Here is an 18,490-nt window from a genome sequence, read left to right as displayed (position 1 = left end):
TTCTCAATTGTTCCAAAAAAAATCTAAGAGATTTTTAGCATTCTCTACTTTAAGGTAGTAACGATGTTGGAGGGACCCAGCCTGTTTCCTCCTATGCGGAAATTCGCAAAATATCAGATATTTTAGTTCCCTCTACAAGTCATATCTGTCTTGAGAATTCATCAGGCCGTTTACCCCCTCCCCCTTGCAGTATCAAATTGTTCCAGTAACCATCAACAATAGTAGCAGTCACAGGGTCACAATAGTAGCTTCTATATTTTTTTATAGAAGCTCTCTATATTATTTTATAGTTAGTATAGTTTTTATATAGTTAGTATAGTTTTAGTTTATAGTTTTTATAGTATAGTTAGTCTATTTAATAATAGCTTTCTATATTATTTCTCTCTTTTTTTTAGTGTGTTTGTGCTGTTGCATTGGTGATTTCTCTTTTCGTAATTCTCTATTTCTCTGATTCCTCTATTTTAACTTTTAATTATAGTTTGCTTTATGTATTTTCGTGTGTTTTTTTACAGTCTTTTATTATTTTTCTATCTTTGCACCGAGGGCGCAGGTGTATGAGGAGATTAGACAACTCGTTGATTATATAGTTTCTTAGGTTCATCAAACAGTTCGTGGCAACGAACTGTAGTAAGGAGCGACCCGGCTCAGAAGTAAACGAAACTGTAAAAAACGAAATTTCAATGCTAAAAGATATATCAAAAGAATCATATTTTTATGCTGATTTTAAAAATATAAGTTTCATCAAATTTAGTCTTTGTCATCAAAAGTTAGGAGCCTGAGAAAATTTGCCTTATTTTGGAAAATAGGGGGAAACACCCTCTAAAGGTCATAGGATCTTAATGAAAATCACACCATCGCATTCAGCATATCAGAAAACCCTATAGAAAAAATTTCAAGATCCAGTCTACAAAAATGTAGGATTTCTTATTCTTTGCCAGAAGACAAATCACAGGTGCGTGTTTATTTGTTTTTTTTTTCCAGGGGTCATCGTTTCGTTCAAGTGGTCCTAGAGTGTTTCAAGAGGGCTAATTCTAACGGAAATGAAAAGTTCTAGTGCCCTTTTTAAGTGACTAAAAAATTGGAGGGCGCCTAGGCCCCCTCCCACCCTCATTTTTTCCCAAAGTCAACGGACCAAAGTTTTGAAATATCCATTTTGTTCCGCATAGTCGAAAACCATACTAACTATGTCTTTGGGGATAACTTACCCCCCACAGTCCCTGGGCGAGGGGTTGCAAGTTACAAACTTTGACCAATGTTTACATACAGTAATGGTTATTGGGAAGTGTACTGACGTTTTCAGGGGGATTTTTTTTTGGTTTGAGTGTGGGGTTTAGGGGAGGGGGCTATATGGGAGGATCTTTCCATGGAGGAACATTTCATTGGGGAAGAGAAATTCAATAAAAAAGGGCGCAGGAGTTTCTAGCATTAATATTAAAAAAAAAACAATGAGAATATAAACATGAAAAAGTTTTTTTTTTCAATTGAAAGTAAGGAGAAGCATTAAAACTTAAAACGAACAGAGATTATTACACATATGAAGGGTTCTAAAAATACTTTAGCATAAAGAGCGAGGTATTTAGGAGGAGATAAATACTTCGCTCTTTATGCTAAATTATTTTTAGTAATTTCAACTATTTATTCTACGGCCTTTCTTATTCAGGGGTCATTCTTAAAGAATTGGGACAAAACTTAAGATTTAGTGTGAAGAGCGAGGTATTAACGAGGGGACAAACCTTTTCATATATATTGAACAGATATTGAAAACGCAATTGCTGCATAATTTGCGAGGAACTAAAAAAGTGGACAATCGCAAAGTTGTTATTAAAATAGGAACTGAAGAAAGTAAAACAACTAAGGTTTCTTCTCCAAGATCAATATTAAATATTTTTCAAAATTTGTCTTTACCTGTTTTAGTGTAGCACTCTCTACATGAAATGAATTAGACTTGGATATTCGAATTTTTGCCATTTCCGCCTGAAGTAATTCCAATTTCGATTCAATCATTAACATTTTGTCTTCATTTCCTTTTTCGACTCTTTCCAATTTTTTGACTAGATTAGCATTAATACCAAGTATCTTTGACATTTCATCTTTATTTGCTTTTTTGACTCTTTCCAATTCTTTAACTAGATTAGCATTAATATTATGCATCTTCGACATTTTGTCTTCAGTTTCTTTTTCGACTCTTTCCAATCTTTTAACTAGATTAGTATTAATACCGCTTCCCAGTTTTTCAACTAGATTTGACATTTTGTCACCAATTTCTAACTGGAACCCTGCCAATTTTGATTCTATCTCTGACATTTTGTTTTTATTTTCTGTTTCGGCATCTATCAGTCCAAAGAGAATTTCGGAAGTCTCTTTCATCTCGAGCCTTAAACTTTGCACACAATTATGGTTTGCAAGCTCACCAAAGCTTATTGTAATTCCACATCCAGAGTTACAACTAACAAGTCTCTTAGGATCGAAGCTACATTCCAAAAGATGTGTCTCGAGTTCTTCCTGTGCTACAATGGCAGGGCATCCGTGTATTTGGTTGTTGCAAGTCAAGGTTAGTCTATAAAAAAATGTCGGTTCATATTTGGAATGTATAGATACATTTTGATGTATATATACATATATATATATATATATATATATATATATATATATATATATATATATATATATATATATATATATATATATATATATATATATAGAGAGAGAGAGAGAGAGAGAGAGAGAGAGAGAGAGAGAGAAAGAGAGAGAGAGAGACGTTTTGACTATTGATTTGTGGTAGGTTTGGATGTGGTTAAACCAATTTACTCTTGAACTTGATTTATGATTACCTATACTTAAAAAAATTATCTGTATGCTAAAGATCTAGAAGAAGATAAATATAACGATGAAATGATTAACATAAATGTCTTGGAATAAAATCTTAAATGGATCTTTTTTTTGCGAGTAATGATGAAAGTGATATCATTAATTTAGATGACCAAGATCCCAAGATTTAAACTTTACTTATCTTTGACGATTTTGTAACAGAAAAGATCAGAAAAAGTTGAATATTTATTCGTGAGAGGTAAAAAACAAAATGCATCAATAATTTATATTTCTCTGGGCTATTTTGATACAACTAAGATTATACGATTAAATATTAACTATTTTGCATTTTCAAGTTTTGTAATCCAAAAGAAATAGATAGAATCCGACAAAATCATGCATCTGACTTGATCAACTTGATCAAAAATTTATCAACTACGTTAACGCGGCAAAAAGTATCACAAATTTTTACTAATTGATTTGAAAACAAATGATGGATCTCTCAAGTACAGAAATAACTTGGATATCCACTTAACCAAATTTGTGTATATTAAATGAATAGTTTTGGAAGCTTCGGAAGTAAATATTGGTAGTATACAAGTAACAAAGTCATCATCTAAGTAACGTTCGGTCTTCATCTAGGATCCAGCGTGTGAGGATCTAGTCTTGTTGTTGAGTTAAGTTCTTCAGCCGGGCAATTAACCTCTTAAAAACAATGGTTTGAGAAAAACTAGTTTGTCCTGAATGTAAGCAGAAAGACTTTTGAAACTCTGTGAAATATTGAGGGTACAATTTCTCGTTTCATGCAGGAGTGAAAAAGTGTGCCAGAATTGATACAGCTAATTGGAGTGAGAGTTGGTGTTGTCCTGACTGCTTCTCTAAGAAAATGCCAATCAATCGGATAAATTCTTTCAATTCACCTTTTTTATCTTCACCACGTACCCTTCATTCTCCTAATTTAAGAGCTATGATGCTTAATATCTAAAAAGAGCTTGAATTGCCGGTGCTCCCCTCTTTGCAGAAGTTGATTCCAGCCTCTCCCTATTTACAACAAGAAGAGATGTCCCCCCTCGAAGTTTCTTCTCACACTGAGGGTAAGACCTTTTCTTCCGTCAACCCATCCAATACTCAACACCACCATTAAAAAATTGCGTACATGCTCACGTGAGGCATCAGTTCAGACAAAACCTTTTTCATATGCTGCCAGTGAAAATTTGACGTATCCAAATACCTGTGTTAAGTATTTTTCTTGCCAGACAAATCTCAAAATTCTTAAGCCATTAACAGACAGACTTGAAGATTTATTAAGCTACATTTCGATCGTTATTTCCGAAGCCCTTTTTGCAACTCAAAACAAATATAAAAAAAAATAATGAAGTCAATCAAGCGAAAATCAAAAATTCAGAAAACGGTATATTACCCTTCGTAAATTCATTTGAGAGGTCAAGTACGTTTGAACCTGTGAAAAACCCAGTGATTAGCAATGATATTGACCGGAAAGGTTAATTTAATAATGTTGAAATTACATAAATTATTCATGAACACAAAAATCCCACAAACAAATCCTCTTTTACTATGGTAGAGAATCAAGCCCCCGAATACAGGAATAATTTAACGGCTTTTAGTTGTAAGCTGAATTTGAAAGAGGATAAGGACACTTCTGTTTTAAAGACTAATAAGTTTACTACAAAATCTTATGAAGATATAGAAACTGTTTATGAGAAACTTGTGGCAAATGAAAGTGGAGGAAATGGGAAAATTAGCTGGAAAAAAAGGTGATCAGCGTGCAATTGAAAATAAGAAAACGAAATCAGTTTGCAAGGATATTTTACTTGCAAAATGTAACCACGGAAGAACATGGAATCGGCTCCAGTTTTGTGAATATTTTCTAATGCATTCTTGCAATAAGAGTTCGTTCTTGTTTGGCCATGTTTCAGTTTTTTCTGGTTTTATATGGGGTCGTTGTTTCGGTTGTGACAAGTATCATGTTTTCACCCCAAAATCCTTTAGTAGGATTCTCTCTAGGCCATGAGATAAACCTTCGCAAGGATACGATGGTAGTACAAAGAATTAGACAAAAAGCGGGGATTGATTTTAGAGAGAGGTCCCATCCCTTTCGAGCAAGATTTCAGTTCGTAGCCCCCTGTACCAAGATCATTACAACTCAGTTCCTCTGGATCTCTGTCGGACGAGTCCAACTTCTCCCGCTTACCAAAGGCCGGATTTTTACACACCCTCCCTAATTCCCTCACATATATTCCCCCCTTCCCTCTCCACCCAACTCACTTCCTCCGCTTCAGTCTCGTTTACAGCCCCAGATAGCACTCCCAGTGAGTATCAGCTAATCAGAGCAGCCTTTTCAGTCACTTACCTAATTCGGAACCCCTTCGGAACATTTACCCTGGATGAATACATGGATAGGAGCCTAGAGTCAGTTTCGAAAACAGAACCTTTCACTGCTACTGTTAAGGTAAACTGTACGACAATGCTGTCAGAGTATTGTTGAGATGATTTTAATTTTCCAACTTTTTTTTTACAACAACGCAGAAAGTTTGAGTATGGATAAAGTGTGTGAGTTAGAGAGTTTGATTAATATAGTTAAAGCTTCAGTCGTAGTTGTTATTGAAGCGCGCCGACAGAATTCTTAATTAACAGAAATTGTAGATTATAATATTTTTGTTAAGCCTCGCCCAGATGACCATCCTCTGGGTAAAAAGGGAGGTGGGGTTATGATTTACTCGCATAATAAAATTAAAGCGAGATTAATAGAAGTCCTGTGTTTAAATAAGTATAATGAGTTGATTCGGGTTTTTTTGCACCCTAAATGGCTTCCACGCAAATTCGCTGGAGTCACTGTTTGTTCATTTTATTATTCATCAGGCCAGAATGTCAATAACCAGCTATTTCTAGAAAAAACGCAATTAAGTGCTAATTATGTAACTAGTAAATACCCTAATTACAGAATATTTAGGATAGGTGATGCCAATAAACTGAAACTTGAGCAAATCAACAGAGCACTTGGTCTTAAGCAACTGGTCAAAAAGCCAATCACTAAAGGGGATACTATGTTAGACCTTATTTCTTCTAATTTACATGAGTTCTACAGTGAACCAGTACCTGGTGTACCGATCACTTTACTCTAGAGCTTAATCCCCTCCAAATCATTCGGATTGAGTACAAAAGTACAGCAGTGACCAGCAGACCAATAGGAGACGAAGGTCTCTCGAGATTTGGTGCTAGGATTAGTTAAGTGAGCAGGGATGTTATTTATAAAGCAGAAGGTACACATTAAAAGGCAATTCTGATACAAGAAAAGCTACAGTACACATATAAGTCTCATTTTCCCGAAAAAATTTCAAAACCCCACTTTGCAGATCGTGCTTACATCACTATGAATATAAAGACACTCATTCTAGAAAATAGGCGGCTTTTCCTCGAAGGCAAACGTGAACAACCAAATAAACTAGAAAACAAATTTGGAACAAGAGAAAAAATGCGGCCCATGAATATACCCAAAGAAAAGTGAATCATTTATTAAAGTCAAAGCAATGCCAGTGGTACAGAGAAATTAAAAATATAGTTAAGAAAAGGAGTGGATTTTAATTTAGATGTAAAAGAATTTGAAACTGTAAACAAGACAAATTCCTACCTGGTTAATATTATATAGTCAATCTCTCCTCTACCAAAAGATGAAATACCAAATCCTCAACTTAATTTTGGTGATTTCCCTATTATATAGCCAAATGAAGTAAAACAAAAGTTAACTGTTCTGAAAAGAACTAGTGCAACTCCGGTTGATATCCCGGTAGATTTAATTAAAGCGTTCCTTGACAGATTATATTTCCCTTTGGCCCATATTTTTAATCTAATAACCAAGTCTGGTGATAACTTATCCATTTGGAAAAAAGGGTATGTTACACTAATCCCAAGAAAAGAAGCACCAAATGATTGTTTTTTGGAATTAGACCAATTACAATAATTCCTGTGTTTAGCAAAGCTTATGAGAGTTTTTTGGTGGCTTGGTTAAAGAAGCAAGTAATTGAGTTTATTGATCCTAGACAGTTTGGAAACATACCCAAAACTTCCACTGCCCATTATCTGGTAAGTATGTTGGATACAGTTCTCAAATATCTGGATAAGCCTGAACGCAGGATTAATCTGATGGCCATTGACCTAAAGCCTTTTACCCCGTTTGGCATTAGGGCCTAACGCAGGAACAGTCAGACGCACTTGAGAAAGTTCAATTTCGAGCATTGTTGGTAATTTCAAAAGCGCCCAAAGTCCCATACTGTGCCCTCCTTGAACAGTTTGGCCTAGATACCCTAGCTACCCATCGACAAAAACTATCACTTGCTTTTGGTACACGGGTGTTGAACAGCACATCCCTTCGATCTATGCTACACCCTGATTTCAAACCTCATCGAGAAAGACCCGCCAGAGCAGTAGCAGAAGCTGTGCCTCGTATAAAGCCAATCAATGTGTCTCGAAACAGATATTTAAAAAGCTTTGTTCTCTTATTTGTAAAGTTTTAAATGTGCTATTTGTAAATGTTACTGCTATTAAGCAAGAATAGCTACAGCTTTAGTTCGTTTGCTCTATTATATTTTGACTAGTCAGTTATTGTGTACTGATTTTAAGTAGACGATTGGATTTATTTCAAATTCTCTCTTAACTGTTGAGGATGGATTGTACATGTATTAAATAAAAAAAAACGAGTTTTTTCAACTGAAAGTAAGGAGCAACATTAAAACTTAAAACGAACAGAAATTACTTCGTATATGAAAGGGGCTGCTTCCTCATCAACGCCCCGCTCTTTACGCTAAAGTTTGACTCTTCCTCTCAACTCTTCTTTTTAAAAAAGTAAAAAAAAACTTTAGCGTAAAGAGCGGGGCGTTGATGAGGAAGCAGCCCCTTTCATATACGAAGTAATTTCTGTTCGTTTTAAGTTTTAATGTTGCTCCTTACTTTCAGTTGAAAAAACTTGTTTTTTTTATTTCATTTCTGAACGTTTTTGAATCAATGCATGTTTTGATTTTGGCTCTCCGCAGAGGAATAATTAAAACGACATTTGCATATTTTTTTTTTTGGCTAAATGGTTTTCTCATAATTTTGATCGAATGATTTGAGAAAAAAGAGCGGGGGAGGAAGCCTAGTTGCTTTCCAATTTTTTGGTTAATTAAAAAGGCAACTAGAACTTTTAATTTCTTACGAATCTTTTTATTAGTAAAAGATATACGTAACTTATAAATTAGCTAACGTAAAGAATTTTTTATTCTGATGTTTTTATTACACATATGACAGGGTTTGCCCCCTCGTCAGTACCTCTCTCTTTACACTAAATCTTAAATTTTGTCCCAATTTATTAAGAATGACCCCTGAATCACAAAAGCCGTAGAATAAATAGTTGACATTACTAAAAATACTTTAGCGTAAAGAGCTAGGTATTAGGGGGAGGTGAGCCCCTCATATGGGTAATAATTTCTGTCTTTTTAAGTTTTAAAAAACTTAAAACTTTTAAAAAGTTTTTACTTATAGCTGAAAAAAACTTTTTCATATTTATTTTTTCATTGTTTTTTTTTTTTTGAAATAATGCTAGTAAATCCTGCGCTCCCTTCATGAAAATTTCTTCCCCCATAACAAATTCCTCGATGGAAAGTTCCCTTAGTATATCCCCCTCTTCTCAACCGCTCCCCCAACCAAAAAAATCCTCCTGAAAGCACCTGTTCACTTTCCAATAACCATTACTATATGTAAGCACTGGTCAAAGTTTGTAACTTGTAGCCCCTCCCACGGGGACTGTGGAGGAGTAAGTCGTCTTCAAAGACATAGTTATAAGGTTTTCTGACTACGGTGAATAAAATGGCTATCTCAGAATTTTGATTCTTTGACTTTTGGAAAATAATTAGCGTGGGAGGGGGCCTAGGGGCCCTCCAATTTTTTAGGTCACTTAAAAACGGCACTAGAACTTCTCATTTCTGTTAGAATGAGCCCTCTCGCAACATGCTAGGACAACTGGATCGATACGATCACCCCTGAGGAAAAAACAAAACAAAAACAAATAAACACGCATCCGTGATCTGCCTTCTGGCAAAAAATACAAAATTCCACATTTTTGTTGATAGGAGCTTGAAACTTCTACAGTAAGGTTCTCTGATACGCTGAATCTGATGGTGTAATTTAAGATTCTTTAAGATTCTTTGACTTTTGGGGGATGTTTCCCCCTATTTTCTAAAATGACGCAAATTTTCTCAGGCTCGTAACTTTTGATGCGTAAGATTAAACTTGATGAAATTTAAATATTTAAAATCAGCATTAAAATGCGATTCTTTTGATGTAGCTATTGGTATCAAAATTCCATTTTTTAGAGTTTTGGTTTCTATTGAGCCTGGTCGCTCCTTACTACAGTTCGTTACCACGAACTGTTTGATTTTTGTTTTGACGACTAAAACTAATATTTGGATTGCCGGCTGCTTTAGTTCGTTAGTTATATTTTATTTTATTTTGACTATTCAGTTATTGTTTACTGATTTTAAGTTGATGGTTAAAAATATTTTAAATTATTTGTCAAACAGTTCGTGGTAACGAACTGTAGTAAGGAGCGACCCGACTTTGTGCCTGTTGGAGACTGCAAATGAGGTTTAGAGTATATGCAATGAGGTTCAGGTTATAATTTTTAGATTCTCAGGCGTTCTTTCTGCGTTGCCTAATGTTATACTATTGGCTGCCAGGGTTAGGTTGCTTGGGGATCAGTTTCCAGGAGCTCAGATCGCGTGGAACCACATAAAAGCGGTGAAGCTGATATTCACTATAAGAGTCAATACCATCTCCTAGAAACACCTTATCTCACAATATTATATGCCGTATCTTTACAAATAAACATTTCTTAGAAACAAGACTTGTTCCTAAGTCTTAGAAACAAAACCCAGGGAGACTAATCCAGTGAAAATTCGATTGGAATCATCCAGGGAGAACTAGATACCCCCTGAAAAACGGCTTGCTACCAATATAAGGATTATAATAACTACTATTATAACCAAAGCTAAGTGTATGAAGGTGACGTTTTCAGGGAATGCTAAGGAGGAAGGTTAACTGAATCTCAAAACGTCGTTTGCATTCAGATTGTCAATAGGGTGCATCAGCGATATAGTAATTGAAAATTAAATGGAAGTTGAAAATTACAGCCTTGATGTGGCAGATGTTTGACTGACAAAGAAGTAATATTTGCATCATACTTTACTACTTCTGCTGCTACTGCACTGCCACTGCTGCTGCTTCTATTACAATTTTTGTTGCTATAATTGCAACAAAAGATAAGGCTTCTGCTAATTTTACTGCTACTGCTATTACTGATGATACTACTGCTACTAAATGTATAAAGGCAAAAATCTTGGGAAATTTTAAAACAGTTTATTCTATAAAGAGAGCTCCTTAAGAAAAAATTGTTTGCGATATTTTTCAAAAAAACTTGATGATGCATGAAACTAATTTCAACAATTCTTTGTGTGCCTAGATTTTCAAAATTGAAGTATGTTTTTAAAATTTTATCCAAATATACATAGTGAGGCAAACTATAGGTCCCAAACCAAAAAAATTAAATTATACTTCTTTTTCAGTGAAAAAGGCTGTTTCAATTGGAAACAAATAGAAACAAACTGAAAACTTTTTTTTTCACGAAAGGATTTGTCGAAGAAAAGTGAAGAGCTATATTAGACCAAAATGAGTAGAAATAAAGTCAAGTTATTTTCCAAGTGTAAAAATACAAAAATATCAGTAAATAAATAATGAAACCCAAAACGAACAGAAAGTATTATGAACAATAGAGTCAAACTCGAAACGAGCAGAAACGAAGATTAATGGGGCTGACAATACCAATTAGTTTTGATTACCCGAACATAATTTGCATTTTACTGAAAATAAAATAAACATTAAATGATTTTCACTTAGTAGCTACAAAATCATTAAGAAATTAAGTAATAAATATTGTATATGTGCGTTAAACTGGTAACCCACATTCATTTGCGTTTTTTTCAATAATCTTGGTTATGATATTTGCTTTTCGGTATTATGAGAAACAAGAATATCGATATAAAGATTGTTTTTAGTAGACTACAAATCTTGTTCTTGTCTTCAGAAAATAGGGCGAGGGGTCAGTCCTACTTATATTAATTGTTGTCAGTTCTGAATAAGGCTTGGTTATTTATCGTAATTCTTGTTCATTTTGACTTATGTTTATTTATTCATGGCTATTTGTGGTAGGTGTACGTTTATAAGATTATTTGAATTTATTTCTGCTAATTTCTGATTTAATGGAGCTCTTTACTTTTCTTTGAAAAACTAATTTTGTGGAGAAAGTTTTTAACTTAATCAAGGAATAAAACAAATAAAAGTTCTTCCATTTCTTAGCAATAATTTTTTAAATGAAACTTCAATTTATATTCATCTATGATCCAATTTATTAGAGCCTAGGCTTTGTCAAACTGCTCAAAACTTTAAGTTTTATACCAAACATTAAACTGTCTCTTTGTACTTTAAGTATCTCTAAAAAAATAAAAAAAAGCTCTGATTGATCGTATATGCCCATAACTTTCACTTTAAATTCAAATGAGCTGTCACGCTCTACATAAAAGAAAAAATAATGAAAAAATAACAGGAAAAATTAATAGGGCTGACAATACCAGTGATTTCTTATTACCAGAACATAATTTGTATTTTACTGAAAGTAAAATAAATAATAAATGGTTTTTACTTAATAACTCCAAAATCATTAAGACAACTATATACAAACCGTTCGATCTTGTCCTAGCTTCATTTCAGGGATACCCCTTATGGCCATCAGTAGTTATTAAAACCACCAAAGATGAGAAAAATCAAGCTAGATATCTAGTCTTTTGCTATGCACCCACTCTGAGCATAATATAGCTGAAGCACATATCCCCAACTGGAATGACCATTTTAAAGAAGCTTGTGTGAGGACAGATAAAGATGTAAATAAGGCTTTTGAAGAGCAGCGCTTATCCCCTGATATTTTCAAGACTCTAAGTAAAACCTACTTATCACTACCCGCTAAAACTAAGGGAAAATCCAGCCTAGCACTATTAACTCCATTTCTGCAGCAGCATCAACTTTAAAAGAAATAATAAATGAAACTCAAGAGGAACTAATGAACACTAAGTCTAACCTAATGAATGATATTTCTTGTGTCGTATCAAATACAATGAAAGATCGCTGAGCTTCGGAAATTATCAGTGAAGATATTGTGAACGAAGTTTATAATTCGATTTCCCTTGAATATAATGCCAAATTTGAAAAAAATTGAAACAACCCTTCAAAAGCTTTATGACGCAGTGAACTTGCTTGAAAACTAAATTTTTAAATTAGAAGACAAGTTTGATCAACTAGAGCAGGATGCCTTACTTGATACCCTAATTTTATACGGTGTGAAGCCAAATCCCAATGTGGAACTGATATCTTAATGGAGTGATAACACAAATAATGGGCTTGCAAGATTTTAAAGAAATGGACCTTTTAAAGGCTAATCGATTCCGCATGCCTGTTACTCAAACTGAGAATGTGAAAATCGCCCCAGTTCGAGTAAAATTTTCAAGCTTAGATACTGCTCGTAAAGTGTTTGCAGCAAAAAGTAATTTGGCAAAGTCAGGTGTATTTCTTTAGAAAACCTAACAAAAAAGCGTGGGGATCTATTAAACGTGCCTCGTAGCACCTTTCGCCCAAGAAGTGTTTGGTCTGATCATGGAAAAGTTCTAGCCAAAGCTCCTGGTGAAACTCGTATGGGCAAAATAAATTATTTGCATGAATGTATTAGTATGTGACTGGTTGATATTTTCTTGATGCGTCTCCTTTCCTAAGTGATTTTTTTAAAATTACTTTTCAATTCGTTTATTTTTTTTTTACTTTATTCACTTTTTTTTTTCTTCTTCTGTGCTCATGGTTCACACCCGATAATACCTGCTGTGCTATAAATTATTTATGTGTTGTAATCCTTTGACAGGTTATTCGTTCGTAATAGAAAACAGGGTTTTCTTTTGAATTTTATGGATTCGGCATTGGATTCGGGATTAATTCCGGCTTCTATATTCCTGGATATTCGCAAGGTATTCGATTCCTTAACCCATGAAATTCTTCTATCGAAGAGGTCTCATTTTGGCATTAGGGGTAATGTATTTTCTTGGTTTCAATCTTAATTGAGTGATAGGTTATTTTCTGTCGATTCATTTTTTTGTTCACCCTCACAAGGGAATTTTGGCGTGCCTCAGGGATCAGTTTTAGGGTCAGTGCTATTTTTGATTTATGTAAATGATCTTTTTTACGCAGTAAAAAGCAGAAACCTATTAATTGCTGTAGACTCTGTGATCCTAAACCTTCCCTTGCCCACAGTGCCAGCTATAGTTCGCCATCTTCTGATGTCCTTGTTTGTTTTGCTGATGATAGCACACTTGGCACTTTGGGAAACTGTGAATCCGAGCTTCGATTAAATTTGGAATACTTGTTTGAGAGAGTAATTTCATGGCTTGATGCTAATTATCTTACCCTAAATTATTCCAAGTCCAGTTTTTTTTTATATTTTCGCATGTTTCTCAGATTTATCCCAAGTTATCAGAAATTTATCAGCCAAATGGGATCTAAACATTAATATGTTCGGTTTTTGGGCATTATTGTTGATGAAAACTTGTCTTTCAAGCGTCATATTGATTTGATTAAAATGAAGATATGCAGGAGTCTAGGTATTTTAAGGAAACTTAAACATATTTTCCCTGGATCAATTTTTGAAATCCCTTTCACTCCTTGATCCGATCTTACGTTTCCTATTGTCCAATAGTATGGATGTCAACCTTTCCTTCACTGTTAAAACCACTTTCTAAGGTTTATAATAATGCTAGAAACCTCATTAAGGAAACTAACCGTTCAAGAGTTATCCCATTACTTGATCTCGAGTCACTGTATATTCTTTCGTGTGCATGTTTTACTTTTTCTCAGCTTCATGGTTACCTCCCCCATCCCCTTAGTGTTCCGCCATCTTCCACCTCTGATCAGAATAATTATAATCTTTGCAATACCAGAAATCATATTCAAGTTCCTTTTACTCCTTGTGTAAGATTAAATAACAAAAACAAGTTTTTTTAACTGAAAGTAAGGAGCGACATTAAAACTTAAAACGAACAGAAATTACCCCGTATATGAAAGGGGCTGCTCCCTCTTCAACGCCTTGCTCTTTGCACTAAAGCTTGACTCTTTCTCTCAACTCTACTTTATAAAACAGTAAAAACTTTAGCATAAGGAGCAGGGCGTTGAAGAAGGAGCAGCCCCTTTCATATACGGGGTAATTTTTGTTCGTTTTAAGTTTTAATGTCGCTCCTAACTTTCAGCTAAAACAACTTGTTTTTTTATTTAATTTCTGAACGTTTTTTAGTTAATCCATGTTTTGATTTCGGCTCTCCGCAGATCAATAATTAAAGCAAAATTTGCATATTTATTTATTTGGCTAAATGGCTTTCCCATAGTTTTGATCGAATGATTTTGCAAAAAAGGAGGGGAAGGAGGCCCAGTTGCTCTCCAATTTTTTGGGTACTTAAAAAGGCAACTAGAACTTTTAGTTTTTACGAACGTTTTTATTAGTAAAAGATATACGTAACTTACGAATTATCTTACGTAACAAACTTCTATGTTCGTATATTTTTGTTACGTATATGAGAAGGTTCGCCCACTCGTCAAAACCTCGTCAATAATTCTTTGCATTAAAGCTTAAATTTTGTCCCCTGAATCACAAAGGCCGTAGAATAAATAGTTGAAATTACTAAAAATCCTTTAGCGTAAAGAGTGAGGTATTGGGAGGAGGTGAACCCCTTATATGCGTAATATTTTCTGTTCGTTTTAAGTTTTAATGCTACTCCATACTTCCAGTTGAATAAAACTTTTTCATGTTTATTTTCTCATTGGTTTTTTAAATAATGCTAGAAAATGCTGCGCCCCCCTTATGGAAATCTTCTTCCCCCATGACAAATTCCTCCATGTAAAATTTCTCCCATATAGCCCCCTCTTCTCAACCCCCTCCCCCCCCTCCCGACCAAAAAATCCCACTGAAAACTTCTCTACATTTCCCAATACCAATTAATATATGCAAACACTGGTCAAAATTTGCAACTTGCAGTCCCTCCCACGGGGACTGTGGGGGAGTAACTCGACCCCAAAGACATAGTTATAAGGTTTTTCGACTATTCTGAATAAAATGGCTATCTCAGAATTTTGATCCGACTACTTTGGGAAAAAATGAGCGTGGGAGGGGGCCTAGGTGCCCTCCGATTTTTTTTGTCACTTAAAAAGGGCACTATAAGTTTTCATTTCCGTTCAAATGAGCCCTCTCGCAAAATTCTAGGACCACTGGGTCGATACGATCACCCCTGGAAAAAAAAACAACAAACAAATAAACGCGCATCTGTGATTTGTCTTCCGGCAAAAAATACAAAATTCCTCATTTTTGTAGATAGGATCTTGGAACTTGTACAATAGGGTTTTCTGATACGTTGAATCGGATGGTGTGATTTTCATTAAGATTTTATGACTTTTAGGGGGTGTTTCACCCTATTTTCTAAAATAGGGCAGATTTTCTCAGGCTCGTAACTTTTGATGGGTAAAACTAAACTTAATGAAACTTATATATTTAAAATCAACATTAAAATGCAATTCTTTTGATGTAACTATTGGTATCAAAATTCCGTTTTTTAGAGTTTTGGTTACTATTGAGCCAAACCATACCAGGTTTGGATGAACCAAACCAGGAACTGTTTGATCAGATTTTAATCCTTTAATTGCGAGGAATAAGTTGCCCGAATCAGCTCAAAGGTGCCACTTATTCGGTTTATTCAAAAAAAATAATAAAAAATTGTTTGGCTTCTTATAAATTATTTTATCTATTTTATATGTGTATATGCGTACATATATATATATATATATATATATATATATATATATATATATATATATATATATATATATATATATATATATATATATATATATATATATATGTATGTATTTCCTTATTATTTCATTGGAGTCTATTTTATCTACTGATCTACATAATTAATTTAGTCTATTCAATTTATTAGTCTATTTAGTTTTGTTTTCTATAGCTTTTATTTTATTTATATTTTCTTTTCTTCTCCTTTTTGCTCTTCTCTCTGTAAGTGATTATTTAATTTTTTTTTCTTCTCTGAGTAAGTGAGTCGTTTATTTCCCCTTTTGTACAGGCCAAAGAGCCTTTGGGGGAATAGTAAAATGTAATATTGTATGTGTGTTTCGTGATGAATAAATCTTATCTTATCTAAATGATAAGTATTGTGTATGTACATTAAACTCTTAACCCATATTCATTTGCGTTTTTTCAATAATTTTGGTTTGCTTTTCGATATTACGTAGGCTACATATTTATATTAATTTTTGCTCGTTTTGAATAAGACTTGGCTATTTATTGTAATTCCTGTTCATTTTGAGTTTCGTTTATTTATTGATGGCTATTTGTGGCATTTTTGCGTTTGGAAGATTATTTGACTTTATTTCTGCTCATTTTTGGTTTAATGGAGCTCTTTACTCTTCTTTAAAAAACTCATTTTTTGGGAAATTTTTTTAAAATTAATCAAAGAAAAAGGTTATTTCGGCTTTTAGCAATAATCTTTTAAATATAACCTTAAGTTCCTTCTAAATTCTTCTAAAATCTAGTCCATTAAAACCTAGGTATTGATCTAACTGCTCAAAACTTCAATTTTCTTTACCACAAATTAAACTGTTTCTTTATACTTTAAACATCTCTAAAAATATATTTAAAAAGCTCCGATTGAACGCATATGCCCATGGTCTTCATTTTAAAATCACACGAGCTTTCATATTCTACATAAAAGAAAAAAGCCAAATACCTCGAAAGGAAATATTGCAAAATCCTTGACACAGGCCTCAAATCACTCATGGTTAAATGTTCTCTGTCAAGTGGACACGATTGATTTGTGTTCAACCACTGCGATATACAAATTTTACAAAAAGCATGTTCACATATTGGAGCCTGAAATATAAATACAACTATTAACAAGTTAAAATTAATTATAGTATGTTGAATAATACATATTTATTTTCTTGGTTTAAAATTTGATTTTAAGCAAGTTGAAACAGCAAATGGCTTTTGAATCACACTAACCAAATAAAATTTCTATTTCTCTATCAAACAAAGACAGGAACCTAAACTTACTTCATAAGCTTGTATATTAACTGTCTTTGTTCAACAGAGAAACAGATTTTATTTGTTTAGTCAAACAGTTCGTGGTAACGAACTGTAGTAAGTAGCGACCCGGCTCAATAGTAACCAAAACTCTAAAAAATTGAATTTTGATATCAATAGCAACATCTAAAGAATCGCATTCTAATGCTGATTTTAAATATATTAGTTTCATCAAGTTTAGTCTTGCCCATCAAAAGTTACGAGCCTGAGAAAATTTGCCTTATTTAGGAAAATAGGAGGAAACACCCCCTAAAAGTCATAGGATCTTAACGAAAAGGATCTTAACGAAATCTGATGGTGTCTGATGACACCATCAGATTCAGCGTATCAGAGAACCCTACTGTAGAATTTTTAGCTCCTATCTACAAAAATGTGGAATTTTGTATTTTTTGCCAGAAGACAAATCACGGGTACGTGTTTATTTGTTTTTCTTTTCAGGGGTCATCGTATCGACCAAGTGGTTCTAGAATGTCGCAAGAGGGCTCATTCTAACGGAAATGAAAGGTTTTAGTGCCCTTTTTAAGTGACCAACAAAATTGGAGGGCATCTAGACCCCCTCCCACGCTCGGTTTTTTCCCAAAGTCAACGGATCAAAATTTTGAGATAGCCATTTTGTTCAGCATAGTCACAAACCATAATAACTATGTCTTTGGGGATGACTTACTCCCCCACAATCCCTGGGGGAGGGGCTGCAAGTTACAAACTTTGACCAGTGTTTACATATAATAATGGTTATTAGGAAGTGTAAAGACGTTTTCAGGCGAATTTTATTTTGTTTGCGGGTGGGGATGAGGAGAGGGGGCTATGTTGGAGGATCTTTCATTGGAGGAATCTGTCATGGGGGAAGAAAAATTCAATGACAAGGGCGCAGGATTCTCTAGCATTACTATAAGAAAACAATGAAAAATAAACATGAAAAGGTTTTTTTAAATGAAAGGAAGAGGTTGCATTGAAACTTAAAACGAACAGAGATTATTACGCATATGAGGGGTTCTAAAAATACTTTAGCATAAAGAGTGAGGTATTTAGGAGGAGATAAATACCTTGCTCTTTATGCTAAAGGATTTTTAGTAATTTCCACTATTTATTCTACGGCCTTTCTGATTCAGGGGTCATTCTTAAAGAAATTGGACAAAACTTACGATTTAGTGTAAAGAGCGAGGTATTAACGAGGGTACAAACCCCTTCGTATACATAATAAAAATATAAGGCTATGAAAGTTTGTTACGTAAGTTAATGCTTAAGTTACGTATATTTTTTACTAATAAAAACGTTCGTTAAAAATTAAAAGTTCTAGTTGCCTTTTTAAGTAACCGAAAAATTTTGAGGGCAACTAGGCCTCCTTCTCCACCCCTTATTTCTCAAAATCGTCTGATCAAAACTAAGAGAAAGCCATTT

General features: G+C 34.0%; 1 protein-coding gene across 5 annotated transcripts in view; it reads right to left on the bottom strand.

The window, feature by feature from the left end:
* LOC136030147 (uncharacterized) overlaps positions 1-18,490 on the bottom strand; it is a 57,646-nt gene that overhangs the window by 18,883 nt on the left and 20,273 nt on the right. For all 5 annotated transcript variants that reach the window (XM_065708851.1, XM_065708850.1, XM_065708848.1 and 2 more), the window contains 2 exons: positions 16,737-16,879; positions 1,906-2,557 (listed from right to left, as the gene is read on the bottom strand). In XM_065708851.1, the coding sequence (XP_065564923.1) occupies positions 1,906-2,557; positions 16,737-16,879 (795 nt within the window). The remainder of the gene's footprint in view (positions 1-1,905; positions 2,558-16,736; positions 16,880-18,490) is intronic.

Source organism: Artemia franciscana, chromosome 8 (assembly GCF_032884065.1).
Source record: "Artemia franciscana chromosome 8, ASM3288406v1, whole genome shotgun sequence".
NCBI classification, from domain to species: domain Eukaryota; kingdom Metazoa; phylum Arthropoda; class Branchiopoda; order Anostraca; family Artemiidae; genus Artemia; species Artemia franciscana.
The sequence above is the reverse complement of the archived record's forward strand: the minus strand, read 5'-3'. Positions and strand labels throughout refer to the sequence as shown.